At 32.9% G+C, this 17,352-nt stretch overlaps 3 protein-coding genes across 3 annotated transcripts; 2 read left to right on the top strand and 1 right to left on the bottom strand.

Annotated features, from left to right (window-relative positions):
- The first annotated feature begins 7,119 nt into the window (after nucleotides 1–7,119).
- Nucleotides 7,120–10,141, top strand: LOC127087605 (protein NUCLEAR FUSION DEFECTIVE 4). The gene is made up of 3 exons (XM_051028523.1): nucleotides 7,120–7,628; nucleotides 7,749–8,638; nucleotides 8,733–10,141. The coding sequence occupies exons 1-3, from the start codon at nucleotides 7,299–7,301 to the stop codon at nucleotides 9,244–9,246; spliced, it is 1,734 nt and encodes a 577-aa protein (XP_050884480.1). The 5' UTR covers nucleotides 7,120–7,298; the 3' UTR covers nucleotides 9,247–10,141.
- On the top strand, nucleotides 9,495–10,451 carry LOC127087607 (putative gamma-glutamylcyclotransferase At3g02910). Its single transcript, XM_051028525.1, has one exon. The coding sequence runs from the start codon at nucleotides 9,495–9,497 to the stop codon at nucleotides 10,077–10,079; it is 585 nt and encodes a 194-aa protein (XP_050884482.1). The 3' UTR covers nucleotides 10,080–10,451.
- A 637-nt stretch (nucleotides 10,452–11,088) lies between these two features.
- Nucleotides 11,089–12,319, bottom strand: LOC127087606 (uncharacterized). Its single transcript, XM_051028524.1, has one exon. The coding sequence runs from the start codon at nucleotides 12,062–12,064 to the stop codon at nucleotides 11,447–11,449; it is 618 nt and encodes a 205-aa protein (XP_050884481.1). The 5' UTR covers nucleotides 12,065–12,319; the 3' UTR covers nucleotides 11,089–11,446.
- Nucleotides 12,320–17,352: the final 5,033 nt, after the last annotated feature.

Genomic DNA, 17,352 nt, shown 5'->3' with positions numbered 1-17,352 from the left:
TTCCTTTAATAGAAGTTGATGTGTCACGCCACATCACTTAAAATCAATTTTTTTAAAAAAACTAATCAAATTGTGAGGGTTACAAACCTCCTTTAAATAACTAAAATCTTTTAGACATTTCATACTGCATTTTCTTCTCCATGCAAATTGAGTTTTAGAAGAAAAAAAATTAAAAAGAAAATTCTTTCTTCCATACTTAATCATCGAGTTATTACTAAAATTGAGAGAAAAAGGGAAGATAAAAAGAAACAGAAGTAATTGTAGTGAGTGAAAATCAAAGGTTGCAAAAACGGTTAAACAATGTTTACGGGTTGTTTTAGCTCGACATTGTTTCACCAACTCACAGATTAAGGAGTAAAGCATCATCAATATGCACAGTTTCAAACTCTTCATTTTCATACCATTAATATGCATAGTTTTAAACTCTTCATTTTCATACCATCAATGAGCGCACGAGATTGGATTTACCGAGTAACTTCCCGAAGAAAGACGGTTCTTCGCGCTCACAACAACAGTTGAGACTCATTGGGATTTTGATGGAGAAACTTGAAATCAAGAACAACAATAATGGTAGTAACACTTGTTCTATGCAATAGAACATTCGGTTTCCTCCTTTAGCAACGACATTCGGTTAAGAGGAAAAAGGGTAACAATAGATCTTTTAACGAGGCTTGCTAAATATGGATCTTTGGTTTGTTCATAGTTTTGAAGTTTTGAAGAAGGTTGGTGTCAATCAACGAACTAAAACATGTCCAACCACATGATTTTCTACATAGTTTACCAAGAGAAAGTGTAACAAAACCAATGTGTGATGATGAAAAATCTCCAATGCCGAGTTTTTTTTTGTTAACCTAAACAACACCAGTAACTCCACATATTTCTGGGTGTAATTTTTTCAATGCAACTTGAATTGTTATCATTATCAAAGTTCTTGCCATCAATTGGAGGAAGAACCACAGTACCTCAATCTATCTCATATCAGTGAAAATAAACTTCAAAAATAACAAAACATTCAATTAAAAAATTCTTGAAAAATTACTCATAAGTTGTTTGATGAAATGCTTGAGAGAATTTAAGCATTTAAGGGAGGTTTACAATCCCACAATTTTGTTGAGAATGTATCAAGTGAGAGTAGTATGTGGATACTTGAGTATTTATATGTGAGAGAACTCACTCACTTATCACCTTAAGGTTTTGGGTGAATATGTAGTGTGTGTCTCACAAAGGTGTTGCTTTAAAAGAAGAAGTCACACAATGTTTATTGTTCCATAGTGAAAAACTCCTCCAACAAATGGTATCATGAGTCTTTGGTTCGAGAAATGGACCGACTTACTTGTATAGAAAACCAATGGCGTCACAAGGGTGGTGAGTAAGAAACGTTCCGTTGAAGGGTGTTAACGGCGTTAGGATGATGAATAAAAACGTTTTGTGTGGTACAATAGTTTGTGGAAGTAAGAAGAACTTTCAATTGAGGGAGAGTATTATGGGCTCACAATTGAGGGAGAGTGTTGAGAATGTATCAAGTGTGAGTAGTGTGTGTAATAATCTCTTATTGGTTGGAAATATGGAAACTTGAGTATTTATAAGTGAGAGAATCCATCCACCTATCACCTTAAGATTTTTGGTGAATATATGGTGTGTCTCTTACAAAGGTGTTTCTTTAAAAGAAGAAGTCTTACAATGTTCAATGCTTCATAATAAAAAACTCCCCCAACAAATTTAACTAATATAAAACAAAAATAATTAATTTAATAAAAATCATTCATGTAAAAAAACATATTTAACATGTCACGTAAGTCTCCGTTAAGAGTTCGTCATGTTTGAAATGGATAAATTTATATGTTATGAACTAGGTTTTTTTTATGAGACTACACATCTCTCCCTTAACGAATGGCTTATTAAGTTTATGTGAATTTTAAATATTAATGAAAAGTAATGTTTCACTTTTATTAATTTTTTCTTATCCATTTAATCTGTTTTAATTGTTTAAGTTTTGTTTGTTTTGAGGATTAAAACTACAATCCTAGATATATTATTTTTGAAAATTTTATTATCATGAATTTTATTCCTATCTTTGATAAATAATTTACATTTGCAAGAATATTTATAAGTTAAATTTAATTTAAAACTTTAAAATAAAAAAGTAAATTAATAAAATAAATAGAAATGAAAAGTTATGGATAGTTATCTTTTATTTCCATTGGAATATAAAATTTGAATGAAAAATGAAAAATAAAAAAAAATAAGTGTAAATTAAATTATCGGGAATAAAAAGTTTTAAAATTCAAAAAAATAAAAAAAAATCCTAAAAAAAAATTTAGAATCCATAAAACAAACTATCCTTAAAATCTAATCATATAATTACCTTTTTTTTATATCTTTTGCAGAAAAATATTTCATTAATTCTGAAAAAAAAAAAAAGACTAATTAACATAGTTTCATTTATCTTATGGTTTAAAGTTAGTAGCTCTATCTTCAAAACTAACCATCAGATGTTTCCACCACTTTATCACAAATTTTCATGCTTTTTGCTAATGGATTTAAGAAAGACAATCATCATGGATTTCTAATAATCATAGTTGGTGTTATCCAAAACAGGTGATTTATTGACTGATCCCATCTTTCATTGTGTCCATTTGAGTAGAAATTATCTTTTCTGAAGCTCATCCAACAAGCTAGGGTATCTGCTCTGATACCAATTAAATTTTTATTCCTTATGGGACATATGTCGAACGCGGTGTCCTAGACAATTGGTTCGACAAGTTAAACCAGACTCACCATAATTAACAGAGATTCAATTGTATAAGATGATGGAGCAGAAAAACAATAAAGAACACAATAATCGGTAACCTAGTTCAATGCAAACAACAACTACGTTTGGAGGATTGACTTCCAATCCAAGAAATGAACTTCACTATTAGTAGTTTAGTACATTTAGTCTTACAAGCAACGACAAACTCTATATTGTTCAATGCCTCTTCCTAACAATATCCAATGACTTTCTATTCAGTTGTCTCCCCCTAAATATGAGAACCCGTCTCACTTTCTCTCAATCACTAAACCATAGTGGTCAACTTCAATTCACAATGTTGAATATTTATTTACAACTCAACTAGACAAACCTACAACAATGTCAAGTTACTAAAACATAGTGTGGTGTACATACAACAATAACAAGGACTAAAATAAACCCTAGCACTCTAACATCTTTAATGTATTTTTTATTTTCTAATGTAGGTTTTCAGCTCTTTATATATCAAAAGTATTATGAGCTTTTCTCCTTAAATTTTTGATTTAATTTCATGCAGAATCTTTGCACATTCTATTGGATATGATTTATTCTATAAATATCTCCAACAGAAAGATATGATTTGGTTTGTTTCAATTTCAAATTTAAATTATATTTAAAGCTGATTTGATCTTCACAGCTGTCCGACAAATCATAAAATCATAATGCTATAAAAATAATAAAATCTAACTGAATCTTCAACAAAAAAATCCATCCAAAAACACAGTAATCTGACATGTTGAGTAAGGCCTAGATATCGTACCCGCATGTTGTGACATCACATTTAACATGTGTCCTTTATGCACCAGAAAAATATCTTAAAATAATTTAGTAAATCTGAACATTTTCATATTATTGTTTATTAAATTCGTTAACACACCTTAATAAAAATAATCTTAACAAAATAAGATAATCCTTGATAACTAGGTAAAAAAACTCAAATAAGATAATCCTTGATAACTAGGTAAAAAAAACTCAAATAAGATAATCCTTATCAACATAGTACATTATTTAGTTTATTGATGACTTTAGTAAAAAAATAAAAAAACTTTTGTGTAGTTTCTGAAGTAAAATCAGAAGTTTGGTATACTTTATAACTTTAGCCCGGTATAGGGTTTTTTTACCGAGATAACCCAGTTTTTCAAAAAAAATCCCAAAATATCCCAGGTTTCAGAAAAATTCCCAAAGTACCCCACTTTTAGGAGGAGTCTCCAATTGAATTGGCGACTCCTCTTAAAACTTGAATGGAGGCGCCAATTGGATTGGCGCCTATGTGTAAGGTTTAAGAGGAGGCACTAATTCAATTGGCGACTCCCTTAAAAAAGCCTCAAATGACAAAACCTCCAACATGAAAGTTGTAGATCTTTTCAAGACAATGAATTTGGACATAAATTTTGCATCATTTAGAGTTTTTATGAGAAAGTTATGGGCACTTGAAGTTGGACTTCTGATTTTTTCAACTGTTATCTGACCTATAATGTTTTGTATTATCACATGTGTTTATTTTAGAATTATGAAATTTTGTCCAACATAACAATTGAAATATACATCTCAAACTTTCCAATTCACTTGGTCCCACCTCAAAATAATAAAAAATGAGTGAGTTAGGTCCTTGCGAAGTTGACCCAAAATTAGGGTTTCTGTCAAAATGACCTATAATGTTTTGAAATGAATGATGAGCTTCCAAGTTTCAAATGGATTTTTGATGAACATGAAAGTTGTTCATATGGCGACTCTTCTTAAAACTTGAATGGAGGCGCCAATTGGATTGGCTAGAAGGTGGTGAATGCTGGGTATGCTTTAACTCAACCGTCATTTCAATATTATTGTGATGAAATTAGACTGTCTAATGAAGACGCAGGGAGATGGATAAATAACATACCAGTAGAGCAGTGGACAAGAGCATTTGACGGTGGTTGTCGATGGGGCCACATGACAACAAACATTGTGGAATGCATGAACGGGGTTTTCAAAGGAATTCGAAATCTGCCGATAACCGCCTTGGTAAGATCAACCTATTATAGGCTGGCTTCTATGTTCGCAACCAGAGGTGAAAGATGGAGTGCAGTGTTAATGTCCGGAAAAGTATTCAGTGAGTGTTGCATGAAGGTCATGAAAGAGGAGAGCATCAAAGCTACGACACACGCTGTAACAGTCTTTGACCGTCATAGACAAAATTTCAGCGTCCAGGAAACAATGGACAACAACGAGGGGAGACCAAATTTAGCCTACGCTGTTAGACTACACAGAAGTTGGTGCGATTGTGGAAAATTTCAGGCCTTCCGCATACCTTGCTCCCATGTCATTGCAGCATGCGCTTATACTCGTCAAGACGCTTACAACCATTTATCTGATGTGTACAAGGCCAACACCATCATGAATGTATATACTCAAAGCTTCTCAGTACTACCAATGGAGGATTACTGGCCTCCATATGAAGGATATATTGTTTGGCACAATGAAGAGATGCGTAGAAAGAAGAAAGGAATGCCAAACAGCACATGTATCAGAACAGAGATGGATTCCACAGATAAAATGATAAGATTATGTAGTATCTGTCGTCAACCAGGACACAACAAAAACAACTGTCCCAATCAAGGAGCATCATCTAGATCTTAAGCTTTTTGTAACATTGTATTTCTGTAACATTCAATCATTATATATCATTAAGTTCTTGTTATAACGAGTTTCATAACAAACATCAGTACAAAACATCTGAAAACATAAATAATTCTAACTGATTACAACAATCAAATTAATGTCGTCTCGACCGAACATCATTTTCCTAGCATCCTTATCAGTCTTCATTCGCACCCAACCAAAGATACTGTCAAGTCTCTCAATACTTCTGATTTTTACCCCTTCTGGTATTTTCCCATCTAACCATCGAACCAACTCCCTCTTCGGTTGATCGAACGCGGTGATGTTCCAAAAAAACATCAGCATTTGAGGTTTGTCTCTCGCATAAATCACCTTACCGTATCGGCGACGAACACCAAACATGATAGCCAAATGATCATATGAGCTGTGGAACAATTGGTCACACAACGCATCTATTTATAAGACAAAAAAGGCATTTTATGAGGGAGTCGCCAATTGAATTGGCGACTCCTCTTAAAACCTACACATAGGCGCCAATTGGATTGGCTAGGGCACCTGCCCTAGCCAATCCAATTGGCGCCTCCATTCAAGTTTTAAGAAGAGTCTCCATATGAACAACTTTCATGTTCATCAAAAATCCATTTGAAACTTGGAAGCTCATCATTCATTTCAAAACATTATAGGTCATTTTGACAGAAACCCTAATTTTGGGTCAACTTTGCAAGGACCTAACTCACTCATTTTTTATTATTTTGAGGTGGGACCAAGTGAATTGGAAAGTTTGAGATGTCTACTTCAATTGTTATGTTGGACAAAATTTCATAATTCTAAAAGAAACACATGTGATAATACCAAACATTATAGGTCAGATAACAGTTGAAAAAATCAGAAGTCCAACTTCAAGTGTCCATAACTTTCTCATAAAAAATCCAAATGATGCAAAATTTATGTCCAAATTCATTGTCTTGAAAATATCTACAACTTTCATGTTGGAGGTTTTGTCATTTGAGGCTTTTTTAAGGGAGTCGCCAATTGAATTGGCGCCTCCTCTTAAACCTTACACATAGGCGCCAATTGGATTGGCTAGGGAACCTGCCCTAGCCAATCCAATTGGCGCCTCCATTCAAGTTTTAAGAGGAGTCGCCAATTCAATTGGAGACTCCTCCTAAAAGTGGGGTATTTTGGGAATTTTTCTGAAACCTGGGGTATTTTGGGATTTTTTTTGAAAAACTGGGTTATCTCGGTAAAAAAAACCCCGGTATAGTTTGTACTTTATTTATTTTTATTGATTAGTTTATTAAAAAAAACCTTGGTATAGTTTTTGAAGTAAAAATTAAAAGCCTGAAATACTTTGTAACTTTAGCATCCATCCGACTATTTGCACTGGTTGATAGGAAATGTATTATCTCCACTTGTAAGTATATATTTAAATCATATATTATCTGATGTAAAATTCTTAATAATACTCGTACGAAGATTAGGTGACCCATAGACCGAATAATGACATTTCATAAAAAGTCATTGGTTTGTGAAAGGAAAGTTAGATTTTGACTATTTGGTAATACTGGCAGATAAATCAGAATTTATCTCTTGATCCAATTATGAAATCATAAGCATGATGATGATAGTGACATGCAAATGTAGAAAAACTAAGACCAAAATGGAAACTAGAAAGAACTTTACAACAATTGAAATTTCACTTTACACTATTTTTTAATCCAAAAGCTATCTATACATCCATACATTTGACTAAATTCAATCTGATTCATTGTTTGTTGTGACTAGTGTCTGTGTTTGTGCTTCATAGCGCGGTTATTTCTTTTCTAAAATAAACATAACTCATTTGGGCTATTAGGCAAAAGCCAAGATAGTTTAAATAGAGAGTAAAAAGTTTAACTTTGGTAGCAATATGGCGAAGCTGGTTCTGAAAGCTGGAAGCAGGCCACCATGGGTGGGACTAGCTGCTGCAGTTTGGATTCAAATAGCTGCTGGTAATGCCTACAACTTCCCTCTCTACTCATCTGCTCTCAAATCTGTGTTGGGTCTTAATCAACAACAAGTGACTATTCTTGGAGTGGCCAATGATGTTGGAGAAAACTTGAGTTTGTTTCCCGGTATTGCCTGCAACAAGTTCCCTCCTTGGGCTTTGCTTCTTTTTGGTTCTGTCCTTTGTTTCTTTGGTTATGGTGTTGTCTGGCTTGCTCTTACCCAAACTGTTTCCAACTTGCCCTATATTCTGGTAATATGCTGCATCATCTCTTGTTTCATTGGTTGAAATCATCAATCTGTGACACATGCTTTCTAGTTTCTATATTACATGCATGAGTTTAAAATGAATCTGGTTCTCATGAATTTGCAGTTATGGCTTGCACTTTGTGTTGCAACGAATAGCGGTGCATGGTTCGGCACAGCCGTGCTTGTTACCAACATGAGAAATTTTCGTCTCAGTAGAGGCACAATCTCTGGTATTCTGAAAGGTTATGTTGGGATTAGTGCATCTGTATATACATTAATATATAGCTTATTGCTAAAAGGTTCTGCTTCTAAATTACTCTTGTTTCTAACAATTGGAGTTTCTACTGTGTGTTTAGTTCTGATGTACTTCATTAGGCCTTGTACTCCTCCTTCTGGTGAAGACTCTTCTGTTCATGTCCATTTTATTTTCACACAAGCTTCAAGTATTTTACTTGCTACATATCTTGTTACAACCACAATACTAAGCGACATGATTTCAATCAATGATTCTGTTTCCTACATCTTAGTTTCCATAATGATCATATTTATGATAACTCCCCTTGCAATTCCTTTGAAAATGACTATATTTCCCGCCATTCAAAAAACTAATGTTCCATTAGTTGGAAGTGAGGTTTCAGTTTCAACACAAGCAAGTCCATTGATTGCATCCTCATCTACTTCAGCTGCGTATGTTGGAAGTTTTCATGAAAATGAGGATACTTCTTCGGATGTTGAGATACTAATTGCAGAAGGGGAAGGGGCGGTGAGGAAGAAAAGGAGACCAAAAAGAGGAGATGATTTTAAGTTCAAAGAAGCTATAGTCAAGGCTGATTTCTGGCTACTTTGGTTTGCTTATTCTTTAGGTGTTGGCTCCGGAGTAACTGTTGTCAATAATTTGGCTCAAATTGGAATTTCTTTGGGTGTAGAAGATACAACCATATTGCTTTCAGTCTTCAGTTTTTGCAATTTTATCGGCCGTCTTGGTGCTGGCGCTGTCTCTGAACACTTTGTTCGGTACTTTCTTCATTTATGAACTGAATGACGACTGCAATTTGAATTATCTTATACTTAGCGTGCACATATATTGACGATGTTATCATTACGACAGGTCGAAAACACTGCCTAGAACATTTTGGATGTCAATCACACAAGTAACTATGATCATAGCATTTTTGCTTTATGCTTCAGCTCTAGATGGAACTCTTTATGCTGCAACAGCTTTACTCGGAATGTGCTATGGAGTTCAGTATTCTATAATGGTTGCAACTGTTTCTGAGCTATTTGGTTTGAAGCACTTTGGTGTAATTAGCAGCTTCATGATGCTAGGAAATCCAATTGGTGCACTTGTTTTTTCTGTTTTCCTTGCTGGAAATTTGTATGATACAGAAGCCGCAAAACAAGGAAACTCCACTTGCTACGGTGCAAATTGCTTCAGAGTCACTTTTCTAGTACTGGCCGGTGTCTGTGGAATTGGTACCATTTTGAGTATAATTTTGACAGTTAGAATAAGAGCAGTATATCAAATGCTGTATGCAAGCGGTTCTTTTTGTCAGTCGCGGAGAATTTTCTGCCAGGCACAATGCTTGCCAAGTTTCTGTAGCAACTATTCAATGACCATATAGAGACTACTTTAAACATATCTATGGCTATCATGTTATGAGTTTCTATGTTGTAACTAGATAAAAAAGTTGAAATATTATAGATTTTAAAAAACTAAGAGATGAAAATAGAATTTTCTTAATTAAATGGAAAAAGTTATATATTTTTGGGAAAAAAATTAGTAATATATAATAAAAAGGAGAAAAGAGGTATAAAATAGTTTGTGTTGCCACAATTTTAGCCAACCATCGAATGAAAGAGGTTGTTGTGAATGATTCTATTCCATTCGATTTCCAAAACCCCCAATTGTAAAAATATGGTAGCTGAGGCGGATGTTACCGTTTCCGGCAAAGAAGCCGTCGGCTTGATATTCACATACGGAACGTTAAAGCGAAACTTCTCGAACCACCCACTTCTCCAAGACCTAATCCTGAATGGCGACGCATCTTTCATCGGAACCTACCGCACCGTCCAGAATTACCCTCTTGTATGTGGCCCCTACCGTGTGCCGTTCCTTCTCAACATTCCTGGGTCGGGTCAATCTGTGTACGGAGAGCTGTACTCCGTCTCCGCGGACGGGCTTTCCAGAATGGACGAACTGGAAGGAACCTCACGCGGTCATTACGAGCGTCTCCCTATCAAGGTGGTTCCTTCCGGCGAGGAGATAGAGGCGAAGATAACTTGCGCCGAGGCATATTACGCGCATGAGAGCTACGCGATGGAGATGTGGAACAAGAATGGAAAACAAGGGCTCAAGTGTTATACAGAGAAAGAAACAATTGGGTATGTGAAGCGTAAAGATAGACCTCAACATTTAACTTTCCTTGATCATATTCGATTGTTCCTTTCTGATTGATGCCATGCCACATAAAATTCAAACAAAATACTAGTCTATAGGGTTTATTATGTATTTCCGAATTATCTTGTGTCTCAACCCCTCTATTCCAATGCTTGAGTTGGGTTTAATTTATAAAATGCCTAATAAAGGGTTGTGAATCTTGTTTTTATTTCTTAATTTATAAAATGCCTTTTTCTCGTCTGATATGAACCTGCACAATCAGATGGTAAGTAGCTTAGTAATTAAGCTATGGTTTATGTACTTGAGATCAATCTTTTACAATTTACAAGACTTGGTTTATGTACTTGAGATCAATCTTTTACAATTTACAAGACTTGGTTTATGTACTTGAGATCAATCTTTTACAATTTACAAGACTTGGTTTATGTACTTGAGATCAATCTTTTACTGCTTAAGACATTGAGTTGCTACATGATCTACTGCATTTTTGGAATCCTGCATAATTCAGACAATGCAATCAATTCACTTATTTGTGCATTACTCCTCATTACAAAATCTTTTCCTGCCATTTTTTTTCAATGTGTATAGTAAGTAAGTGATATGTGCACCCTTTCTATCACCGGACAATCCATATATTATGAGAATTTCTCAATTTATTGCTGTACTAGAAGTTTGCTTTCAATTATGTATTTTGGCAGAATTTACACTATCTCCATTCACAACATTACCAATCCATTCTGACACTATTTCAGGAGGAATAGCAACATAACTCTAACTCAAATAACTCTACAAACACAACCTTAAGCTGTGGGGTTTGACCAGCTCCAATTTTTCCCATCTCATTTCGATACATGCACTTTGCATAATTGTTGAAACAGGTGCATTGGAGGTTTTTGTATAGAATGCTCCAAATAAATTTTGGACCGGTTTCATGCAGGTCATCCCTAGTCGGTATCATGGACGGTGTCTCTTTCGGTGTTTCATAGGCATACATTTAGTTTAATTTAAAATAAAATAAAGCAGATTCTGCAGTAACAACCATAGTCTCAGATTCTGCTACACCAACTTAAGGAAATAAACATGATAATTTGACGATGCAGAGAAAAGGCGTAATTTATTCTATGACATAAACACCAAGAAACTGTGTAAATATGTACTGTCCCGAAATCTGAGATAGTACAATACATAAACTCAAGACCAGCAGACTCAAAAAATTACATACTTTTTGCTACAAAACGAAGTATCCATCTCTGTACTTTACTGCCATGAACTCCCTTTCAAGCACAAAGATGCATCAACCACAAAAGATGATAGAAGCACAAAGATGCATCAACCACAAAAGAGAAGGATAAATACAGTGAAGAGGATGTAGAGGAAGTTGGATCTAACAGGGGAGAGGAGAGGATCTAATCCGGAAAAAAAAATTAGTTCGGCTTTAGATCCTTAAACATAGTATCCCACTTAATCTCTTCAACATCAGCCGACCAATATCCATCACCACCATCATCATCATCATCATCGCCATTGTCACCAACATGGATCTTCTGTTCCTTTTGGAAATGATAGATAACAGGACTAGAAAAACCATCAAGAACACCAGACAAAGCAGGAACAGGAACTGTACCATTTGTGAGAAAAAGTTTCTCTTTTTTAGCCACCACAAATTTTTTGTTCCTCTTCATAATACCACTCTTCCATCTTCTCCCAAATCCACCACTAGACCTTGTTTTTGGCACCACCACAAGTGCTGATTCTTCGGTATGAGTTAAACTCCTAACATAGTTGGCTAAGTACTTCTTTGTCCTTTTGATTGCAGCCACAAACTTTGCAACTGTGTGTGGGAACTTTCTCATGTCTTTTATAGAAAGCTTGAGAATTTCTAGTCTGTGTTTGGCTATAGAGATTCCCATGCTTTGGAGAAACTCATGGTTGAAGTAAAACATGTCTTCTTCTTCAAGCTCGTTGTGAGCTAAGATAAGTCCATACTCGTATACAAAAGATGAATCAAGGCTAGTTTTTGAGAGCCATGAAAACCAATCCATAGCTGCTACTGAGTTAAAGAAATATTTGTGTGTCAAATTTGAAATTTTGTTCCACTTCAAAACTAGTAAATATATAGTATAGTATTAGTGCAGAGAATCTAGATCTAAAGAGTGAATATAAAATTTGTAAGATTGCACGGTGAATAATAAGTTACACATTCTATTTAGTTTCTGCCGTATTGGTTGGGAGTGAGAGCGACTAAACCAAAAGCAAAGAGAGGTGTAGAAAGTAACATGGGATGTAACATGAATTTCTTCCAAAATGTGATGAGAATTATTTGTGGACAAGGTCAATTAAACGAGGAATCTTTGTGGAAACCTACCACTCGTTTGGTGTATGTAGTAGTTGAGAGGAAAATGGAAAATGAGAGTTTTTAAATTTGGTGTTTTTATTCAGCCATTCCTACAAAACTTTAATATTGTGATTGGGACATGGGTTGAAGTGAATGCTAGGTAATCTGAATTTATTTGAAACATGGGTCCTCTATTATTCGATATCAGAGACAATGGAGAAGTAATTGTGACTCTTGGAATCAAGATTACTAAATCCAAGAAGGGAACATCTTGAATCAATCTTATTAAATCGAGAAGATTTTGAAAAAATATAATTATTTTTATTGTAAATCTGTTTGCACACCATGTGATTCAAGTGTAAAATTATTTAAGAACACTTGTGAGAGTGTTAGACAAATTGAGTATGTGAACATTATTGACAATCTTAGGCACGCCATTGATCATACTAGATCCGACATTGTACATGTCGTGGAATTATTGTGCATTTTTATTACTCAACCGAATAATGAGCGTTAACAAGTTATTGAGAGAGTCATGTGATACCTTAAAAGGAAAGATCATGTGTTAAATATGTAATTCTTTTTTTCAAGCATAATTGTAAGTTCGACAGAGTCGAACATAGTCTGTACTAACTGTATTCGACAGAAAGTCGAATACAAGTTATCGAAATTTGTATGAGTTAGTTACTTTGAGAATTATTTGGTGGGCAAGTAATCTCATTATAAATAGGAAGGTACCATACTATTGTAAAGGGTTGAACAAGAGAAATTCAGTAATAATAAACACATAGAGAAATTTTGCAGAATTTGACCCATCATTTTCCCTTTCTCCCAAACCCTAAAAAAGTGGCAAAATGACATATTTATAGTAGCTCGCCCGTGTCATGTGTCGTACCTCGAAAAATATGATCCTTCGTGAAGCGTATTGCACGCTCGCAGAAAAAATGATTTGAACAGAGTCGCCACCGAATTTTATTTATTACAATGAAGGAATGTGAAAATATCAATAAAACCCTTTGTAGAGAAAGAAGATGATCGTCGCAACCAAATTCGGGTTCGGGAATCAATTACGCAAGAAGATGATCCATCATCTTCCCTTTTAGTTAAACTTACGATTGAATGTTAGCTTATGTCATTTGTTTCCTTCGAGCGATATAAAAATTTAAAGGAAAAGAAAAAAGGTCGCAAAAAAGTTTTTAATTAATGTGCCTGACGAGATTGTGAGTCTCACTCCTACGTATCTCCGGGTGCGATAGAGAACTCAAGGCTACGTAGTTCTGGGTAGCAAATGTTTGTGCGTTAGTCAATTTTAGTGAAAGATTCTCAAGTAACATTCAAAACATTTGCATCACTTCAAGAATGAATGACTTAATCTGGATCAACACAAATTCATGTGATCATCACATTCGAGTGGAAAATGTTTGATATTCTCACGGGAAAATGCTATTTGCATCGTTATAGAATGTACGAAACGTCTTTCGTTTTTGAAAAGGTTTTAATTGAATGTCAAAAGGCAAAAGGTTTGAATGTATTGAAATTGATTTTAGGCGGATGACGAATGCTCGGTGAGAACGAGACGTGGGTCTCAGGACCAATTACTCGTGGATTACTGAAATGCTAGACTCCAACAATACTTTTTCGTTCAATGTGTTTATGAAAATTGTTTGATGGACAATGAACGTTCAACAAGAACGACGTGTGTGCCTCAGAGTTGATCGCTCAAAGGTTCTACTAGAATGCTAGACTCACATGGTCCCTCTTTTTGTCCAAGTTTGTGTTAAGTGTTTTAGAATCGAACAGACGAACAAACAACTCTCCCAAAATGTGTGTCTCGGGACTGATCATTCGAGGATTCAAGGAATGCGAGACTCCAAGGATCTTTTCTTTCGTTTTTGTTAAGAAAAGATTTTGATGTTACCCTTTAATTAGGAAAAGAGTTAAAATGACTGTGAGTCGAAGATGAGAAATGGTTTGATTTGAGAAAGTTGTTCGACGTTGGATTGAGCGTAATTATCTTAAAAGAATTGATTTTATAAGGTTAAGTTGTTTAATTAAGTCAATTGAATTAATCAGGAGAATTTTTTTTTAATTAGCAAAATTAATTGATTTACATTGGTTATCACTTAATTAGATTGATTATAATTAATTATCAAGAATAATCAATTAAAAATTAATTTAATTGATTAATCAAATTAATTAACTTTAATTAGTAAAATTAACTAACTAAAATAATATTTAATCAATTAATTTTTATTAATTAAAATAAAAAATATTAATTAAATATAAAAATAAAATTAAAATTAAAATAGAAATAGAGGGAGGGGTGTAAATTAAAAATAGAAATAGAAGGATAATATCTATTTTATTTGAACCAACAGTTGTCTTGAGAGATGAATTATTTATTTTCAAATGTGAAAAAAAATCTTTAATTTATTTTTTCATGTCAAATTTAGACGTATATTTAAATATATTTTATATTTTATGAATTAAATTTATTTGTGTGGTGTCCGTAGGTATATCTAAAAGAATAAAAAAGAAATAACCAATTATATGCTGACAAGTGGTGTAATTTTTTTTGAAAAAAATACAAAATAAAAACTATTAATTAAATGATATAATAGAAAAATAAATAAAAAGAAAAACAAATCAATTTCAATATAATCAATCGGTCCACCTCCCAAATGCACTCTCTTTCATGCAATTAATCTCTCATGTCTACTTGTCAATTTTGACATTTTGAAATTGGAACAAAATGAAATTTAAATAAATGTTTTAAAAATCGGATTGAAGATTGAAGTAGTGAAATTTGCAGTTTAAAGTTCAATTACTTCAACCGGTTAAATCTACGGTCGAACCGTTTATTAAATAAACTAATAATATAAAATTAAATTTCATAAATATGTCACACATAATCATATATTCACAATTTAATAAAATAATTATTTTAAAAATTCATTACAAATTTAATACAACAATATCGATAATACATATAATAACATAACATAGTTCTACACATCATTTCAACATTCATTTAAGAATAATTTGACCAAATTAAAGAGTTACAATAAATTAAGTTAAATTAATTTAAACTAAAATTAAACTATTATAATATAATAACTAAAATAAAGTTCAAATAATTAAGAATACATATTTTAAATAAGATAAAATACCAAAAATAAATAAGATAAAATACCAAAAATAAATAATATAATATAATTTATTAAATAAAAAAATGAATTTGAGTTAAACTACGACAAATAAATCTTAATTGACAACAAGAAACAATATTGATTTGAACGACAATCAATATTGAGTTGAATATCGTGACTATGTTTGAAAGGGACAACATGATGACAATGAAATATGGTTGAAAAAAAATTATAATGAAATGACAAAACTTAGAAGTTCGTATGGCTATAAAAGAATACGGAGTTTTTTTTATGATTGAGAATGTAGGTTAAATTTTGATATTAACATATTAAATTTTTTAAATAATTATTAAAATTGTCAACTTGATGCTTTTTTTTGAACCAGACGGTTTTATAAAACTGATTCCGATTCTTTGGTTCGATAGGTTTTGAACGATTCAATCCGATTTTTTCGGTTTTATCTTGGTTTTGACCCACTAGCAGTTTTGAAATGTTGACTCAACCAGATTCATCTCGGATTTTTGGTCCAATCGATTGAATTAGACGATTCAGTACGGTTTTTAAAACATTGATTTAAATGTTATATTTAGGAAATAGAAAAATTAATAAAAAAAGAAGCAAATAAGCATCATGAAAGGTGGTTGGCATTTATTTAAGCGACATATTAATGGTTTGACCATATCAGTAATAAAAGCACCATTGAATCTTTAATAAAAACAACCACCCCCTCCGCCACGAGTTCAGGCGGGAGTAGTCAGAAATGAGAGATAAATGTACCATTTGAGCGGTCTCTTCTCCCTCGTTACAAATTTGACTTCTAAATATGTAATTTAATTAAATATTGCAGATAAAAGGATATTCATGCCTTATATTGTTCAGCTAAATGCATTACTTTATTATCAATCTTTTGTTGTTCTGTTATGGTCATCTCGATCGGTAGACAACAAGATAAAGAACATATTTAATCGAAATTAGATCCTCTCCTACTTAATATATTATGTCATATTTCTTTCTCTTAATCTAACGGTTGAGAAATTATAAGGAATAATTAATTAAAAAAATATATTTATAAAGAGAGAATATGTGACAAGATTTTTAACTCAACTATTCATTTTTTTAACTCTTAAGCTTTTATCTTTTTCTAATTTCAATTTTTTTAATTTTAACTTTCAAAATCTCCACATTTATCACTACCAACAAAATAAAAATTTACTGGAAAAAATTTAAGAGACTTGGCTTCACCATTCTTTATCAACAAAAAAAATAGGGGCTTCATCATTGTTATTGATTGAATAAGGTTAATTTCTATTCATTTTGTTTTTTTAATTATGAATTAATAAAAGATATTTATCCATTGTTTATATATTACTATATCGTTATAATATATGTATTTTTAACAGTAAATGTATAATTTTTGTGTGTAGAAAATGCAAGAAGATTGGAAACCAAAGTTAAAAATGATTTTTGATAGCATTGAAGATGCTTGAAAGTTTTGGGTTGATTATTGTGGAAAAGTTGGATTTGGAGTGAATAAACAATATTATCACAAAAACAAAAATGGTATAATTACTTCTTACAAGTTTTTTTGATGTAAATAAGGTTTACGAAAATCAGATAAACCGGATTATAAAACAATCAATCCAAGGCCGGAGACCCGAATAAATTGTCAAGCAAGATTAGGAATTAAGAATATGGATGGTAAATTTATGGTCGTTGGTTTTGTGGAGGAACATAATCACAATTTAAATTTACAAGAAACAACTCATATGTTGTCATGTCAAAGGAAAGTCTCTCAAATGCAATGTCATCAAATTGATTTAGCCGATGAAGCGGGATTACAACAAAG

Source organism: Lathyrus oleraceus, chromosome 5 (genome assembly GCF_024323335.1).
Source record: "Lathyrus oleraceus cultivar Zhongwan6 chromosome 5, CAAS_Psat_ZW6_1.0, whole genome shotgun sequence".
NCBI classification, from domain to species: domain Eukaryota; kingdom Viridiplantae; phylum Streptophyta; class Magnoliopsida; order Fabales; family Fabaceae; genus Lathyrus; species Lathyrus oleraceus.
This window is presented reverse-complemented; position numbering and strand designations above follow the sequence as displayed.